General features: G+C 45.3%; 1 protein-coding gene across 1 annotated transcript; it reads left to right on the top strand.

Moving 5' to 3' along the window:
* Positions 1-930, top strand: LOC138083247 (olfactory receptor 8A1). The gene has a single exon (XM_068977010.1). The coding sequence runs from the start codon at positions 1-3 to the stop codon at positions 928-930; it is 930 nt and encodes a 309-aa protein (XP_068833111.1).
* Positions 931-6,076: the final 5,146 nt, after the last annotated feature.

Here is a 6,076-nt window from a genome sequence, read left to right as displayed (position 1 = left end):
ATGGCTGCAGAAAATCACTCTACAGTGACTGAGTTCATTCTTGGAGGTTTAACAAGTCAACCAGAGCTCCAGCTCCCCATCTTCTTCCTCTTCCTTGGGATCTATTCCATCACCATGGTAGGGAACCTGGGCATGATAACCCTGATTTGTCTGAATGCTCAGCTTCACACCCCCATGTACTATTTCCTCAGCAACCTGTCCTTTGTGGATCTCTGCTACTCCTCTGTCACTACCCCTAAGATGCTGGTGAACTTTGTGTCAGAGAAGAACATCATCTCCTATGCAGGGTGCATGGCCCAGCTCTACTTCTTCATTGTGTTTGTTGTTGCTGAGTGTTACATGCTGACAGTGATGGCCTATGACCGCTATGTTGCCATCTGCAGACCTTTGCTTTACAACATCATCATGTCTCATCAAGTCTGCTCCCTGCTGGTGGCTGGGGTCTATATCATGGGACTCATTGGCTCAACCATAGAGACTGGCCTCATGTTGAAGCTGCCCTGTTGTGGACACCTCATCAGTCATTACTTCTGTGATATCGTCCCCCTGATGAAACTTTCCTGTTCTAGCACCTATGACATTGAGATGACAGTCTTCTTTTTGGCTGGATTCAACATCGTAGTTACTAGCTTAACAGTCCTAATTTCCTATGCCTTCATCCTATCCAGTATCCTCCGCATCAGCACCACCGAGGGACGGTCCAAAGCCTTCAGCACCTGCAGCTCCCACTTTGCAGCCGTGGGGATTTTCTATGGAACGACTGCCTTCATGTACTTGAAACCCTCCACGGCCAGCTCCCTGGCCCAGGATAATGTGGCCTCCGTGTTCTACACCACAGTGATCCCCATGCTGAACCCCCTGATCTACAGCTTGAGGAATAAGGAGGTAAAGGCTGCCATGAACAAAACTCTGAAGGGAAAATTGCTTTGATGCAAATGTCATCATTCTTGCTCAAATTTAAAAATAAGTTGTTATAGACTTTTGGACTCTGTGGGAGAAGGCGAGTGTGGGATGATTTGAGAGAATAGCATTGAAACATGTATTTTCCCATATGTGAAATAGATTGCCAGTCCAGGTTCAATGCATGAGACAGAGTGCTCAGAGCTGGTGCAATGGGATGACCCTGAGGGATGGGATGGGGAGGGAGGTGGGATGGGGCTTCAGGATGGGAAACACATGTACACTCATGGCTGATTCATGTCAATGTATGGCCAAAACCACTACAATATTGTAATTAGCCTTTAATTAAAACAAATAAATTAATTTAAAATTTAAAAAAAGAAAAAAAAATAAGCTGTTATAAATCCCAGAGGGAACTCTTCTGAATGATCACCACTAGGGATGGGATACAGTCCCTTCTCTGAATGTCTGGGTGACTTCTCCTGCCTCCTTCCCTCTTCCTTCCTTTCCTCTCTCTACTCTCAGATCTATTTAAAACCAGATGATTTTAATGTCATTTCTCTCATTTAGGAAACTTTTCCTCTGTCCTGAGTCCTGTGGTAGAACTCTACTCTCTTAATTATAATTTAACATCAATTTTAAACTTTCACAGATTCACAGATAAAGAGACTAAACAGTGGCTACCGGGGGGAGGGACACACTAGGAGAATGGGATTAAGAAACACTACTATGTATAATGGCAACCCACTCCAGTGTTCTTGCCTGGAGAATTCCAGGGACGGTGGAGCCTGGTAGGCTGCCATCTATGGGGTCGCACAGAGTCGGACACGACTATAGCGACTTAGCAGCAGCAGCAGCAGCACTATGTATAAAATAAATAAGCAGCAAGGATGTATTTTACAGCACAGGGAAATAAAGACATCAGTTTATAGTAACTTTAAATGCCGGTTCAGTTGCTAAGTCAGGTATGACTCTTTGTGACCCCATGGACTGTAGCCTGCCAGTCCTCTATCCATGTGATTTCTCAGGCAAGAATACTGAAGTGGGTTGCCATTGGAGTCACCTAGAAAAATGCCATACATCTGGAAAAAATATAATATTGTAAATCAATAAAAAATACACATCAATAAAAATTAAACTTCCAGCAGTGAGTTTGAGAGTCATTCACTGTTTAATTTTCTTCTATATAGAAGGCATTTCTCAACTTAGTTGCTACTTTTTTGCACTTGGGAGTACACAAGGCAGAGAGAGGTGGATCTGAGAGTGCCCAAGAAGTGATGCCCAGAGCTTTCTCATCCAGACTTCCTCCTCTCCTCTCTTTGACTCCTCCCTACTTATTCCTCCCCAAGAACTTCTACCTGATCCCTTTATGTGACTTTCTTAGTCACAAGAATAATAATGCTGGCCACTAACATGTTTTGGGACTCTTATTCTTAGCCACACAACTCTCCTAAATGCTTTATATGCCATATTTCAATTATACTTCCCAACAGTTCGGTATCATTGTTTCCCCATTTACTGTGGAATTTAGTGTGGTAACTAGCCCAAGGTCACACAGCTGGTAAACAAAGACACCGGGATTCAAGTCCAAGTCTAAGAGACTCTGGAGCCCACACTTCTGGCTGTCAATCATCCCCTTTGCTTTAGGCTGGTGCTCCCTCTGAACAGTGTATTAATCCTGCCCTAATTGTGCTCTTCTAATTTCAAATGCCTCCTGAAACCCATTCCTCAGATGCTTACCTTTCCTCATCTGCCCTAATCTCCACAGTTATAGGCAACTTATTCAGTATAACTAAGGAAAGGTGACACTAGAGTGACCAGCTCACCAGCTTGCCTGGCCCTCCACCTCTTTTAGCACTGGAAACCCCCACCCTGGGGGCCGCAGTGTTGGTGGAAAATGTCTTACAATAATTTTACATCCCCAAAATTATTTCCAAAGCTACATGAAGCTAATGACATCATTATTGTTTAAATATTTAATATGCAACATGGTTAGCATTTATTTTTTAAACACTCACTGTTATAGCAGAGGCAGGCACAGACACTCAGACACACACACCTTCTTTGCTGTCTGTTAAGGTGCCCTGTGTCATCGATACAAGCAGCCCAACACCCATTTTATAAAATTTATGATTTTGTTTTCAAATTATTAACTGCTTAAGGTGTATCTTTACTTTCATGACAGATAATTGGCCATACCTTTGCTTTAATCTCAGTCTTCACTGAGACATGTCCTGTCAGGTTTATGCTGCTGCCGCTGCTGCTAAGTCACTTCAGTCATGTCTGATTCTGTGCGACCCCATAGTACAGCACCCCACCAGGCTCCCCCATCCCTGGGGTTCTCCAGGCAAGAATACTGGAATGGGTTGCCATTTCCTCCTCCAATGCGTGAAAGTAAAGTCGTGCAGTCGAATCCGACTCATAGCGACCCCATGGACTGCAGCCCACCAGGCTTCTCCATCTATGGGACTTTCCAGGCAAGAGTACTAGAGTAGGGTGCCATTGCCTTCTCCATTCAGGTTTATGACGTGCTGATAACTTATTGCTCTGAGTCATGAATGATATGGAGGTGATCACAGAGGATGGGGGAGGGACCCAAGCAGAGAAAACAGCATGAAAAAGACATGGAGGTGCAGAAAAACCCAAGTATATTTAGGGAAAGGTAGGTGAGATTATAGGGCTTCCTGGTGGCTCAGCAGTAAAGAATCCACCTGCCAATTCAGAAAACCTGGGTTCGATCCCTGGGTTGGGAAGATCCCCTGAAGAAGGAAAGGCAACCCACTCCAGTGTTCTTGCCTGGAGAATCCCATGGATAGAGGAGCCTGGTGGGCTACAGTCCATGGAGTCACAAAGAGTCAGACACGACAGAGCGGCTAAACAACACAACAGGTGAGATTATGGCTAAATCACTGAGTCTCCTGAAGAGTGCGATAGGGGAGCTTTGGGGGAGAGTGGTGTGACTGTTCATCTTATGTGTCAACTTGGTCATATTGTGTTAGACGGAAGTTGGAGTTGCTATTATCTTTATATTTATACAGACATCAGTATGATTAAGGGAGATGTGTATGGGTGCCTAGTTGACAAAGGGCAGACCACGATGGTTAGTTTTATGTGTCAGCTTGGTTAGGCTATGGGTCCAGCTGTTTGATCAAACACTAGTTTAGATCCTGCTGTGAAAATATTTTGTAGGCATGATTAACATCATGACCAGTTGACTTCAAGTAAAGTCGATTAACCTCCCTAACGTGAGAAGGTGTCATTCAAACAGTTGAAGGCAAAGAAGTTTCTCGGAGAGGAAAGAATTTTGCCCCGAGACTGTAACATAGAATCCTGCCTGAGTTTTCAGCTTGCCTGCCTGATGGGATTGAAATTCAAAACTAATATCAACTGTCAGGGTTTTCCTGGAGGCTCAGTGGTAAAGAATCTGCCAGCCAAAGCAATAGACACGGGTTCGATCCCTGATCCAGGAAGATCCCACGTGCCATGGAGCAGCTAAGCCCGTGTGCCACAACTATTGGCCCTGTGCTCTAGAGCCCGGGAACCTCCACTGCCGAGCCCATGCACCACAACTACTGAAGCTGGCACACCCTAGAGTCCATGCTCCACAAGAGAAGCCATCGCAATGAGAAACCTGCACGCCACAACTAGAGAGTAGGCCCCGCTTTCCACAACTAGAGAACAGCCCACTCAGCAAACAAGACCCAGCACAGCCAAAAATAAATAAAATAAAATTTTTTAAAACATCAACTCTTCTTGAAATTTCCAAGGTGCCAGTATGCCTGACAAATTTTGGACCGGCCAGGCCCCACAATTATGTGAGCCAATTGCTTAAAACAAATCTCTCTACAGGTACATATATGGGGGAGGTGGGGGAAGCTGTGTCCCTGCCAGTCTTAATCCTAGCTCTCCTGGGTCCTGTCCTTCCCTGCCCTGTGCTGCTGGGACTGGAAGGTACACCTGACCTGGACAGATGAGGGTTTACTGCCCAGGCTCCGTGGAGAAGAGCAAGCCTGTGTGTTCGGTGAGGCAGGGAGGGTGAGGAGTCATAGGTGAATGAGGCACAGGAACTAGGAAAGTAAAGGCAGGGGGGAACACGTTCTCCTGCCTCCTGGGGCTCCTTCCCTACATGACAGGGCCACAGTCAGATTTAGTTCCCCGGGAGGAGGCTAGTAAGAGGCAAGATTGGAGTCCAGGTCAAGGAAATGGAGGGCTTGCCCAGAAAACTAAGACAATCTCCTTCAAAGTCCCATAAAAACAGCAGCACTCAAATTGCATGGTTTAACCTATAGTTCCTAGAGAGCTCTGAATGCTGAGGAAGGGGAGAATGAAAAGAGTGAAGAAGAGAAAGAGAATGTGATCAGGACTGAGTTGAGTCTGCAGGTACTGGAACTTTGGACAAGTCCTCATCAAAGATGATGCCTTGGTGGGACTTCTCTGGTGGGCTGGTGGCTGAGACGCCACGCTCCCAATGCAGGGTTCATTTCCTGGTCAGTGAACTAGATCCCACATGCCTCAGTTAAGGGTTCACAGCCAAATAAATAAAATTAAAAAAAAAAAAAAAAGATGATGCCTTGAGATTTCCCTGGCCATCCAGTGGTTAAGACTCTGTCCTTCCAACACAAGGGGTTCAGGTTCGATCCCTGGTCAGGGAACTAAGATTCCCACATGCAACTGGTGTAGCCTAGTAAATAAATAAAAAATAAGTAATGCTTAATAAACAAGAAGAAAAAAAGATGATGCCTAAGGTGATAAAGTGAGTGAAAACATGAGATAATGGTGCCAAGACTGGGCACTGTGAAGCTCACTCCAGTGACATGAAACCCCGCTGCTGTGTTCAGGTGCTAATCTAGGAGAGCCGGAGGAAGGGAGCTGCACCGCACACTCGTGTGGGCCGTTGCTCTTGTGATCACAAAACTTGTTCAGCCCCTGTCTCCCAGTCAAGTCATGGCTCTAGAAAACACAGCAACCTAGGAAGCAAGCATGAGCCAGAAGGAATCCTTAGAGAACAGAATTTCAATAGTGAACACAGGGATCCAAACCCAGGGATCACCACCAACAACAAAATGAATAAAAGACCTAAGCCCTATTATAATTTGGGGTGAAGTGAAAGATGAAGAAAGCTATGAAAGAGAAAGTAAAAATAAGAGAAAAGAAGAAGAACATGGGAAGTTGAGAG

The sequence above is a fragment of the Capricornis sumatraensis genome, chromosome 8, assembly GCF_032405125.1.
Source record: "Capricornis sumatraensis isolate serow.1 chromosome 8, serow.2, whole genome shotgun sequence".
Classification (NCBI taxonomy): Eukaryota; Metazoa; Chordata; class Mammalia; order Artiodactyla; family Bovidae; genus Capricornis; species Capricornis sumatraensis.
Note: the sequence above shows the minus strand (reverse complement) of the source record. Positions and strands in the feature narration are given on the sequence as shown.

Bases quoted from the DNA above. Each gene is read 5' to 3' on its own strand.
- LOC138083247 (XM_068977010.1), top strand. From the start codon at position 1: ATGGCTGCAGAAAATCACTCTACAGTGACTGAGTTCATTCTTGGAGGT.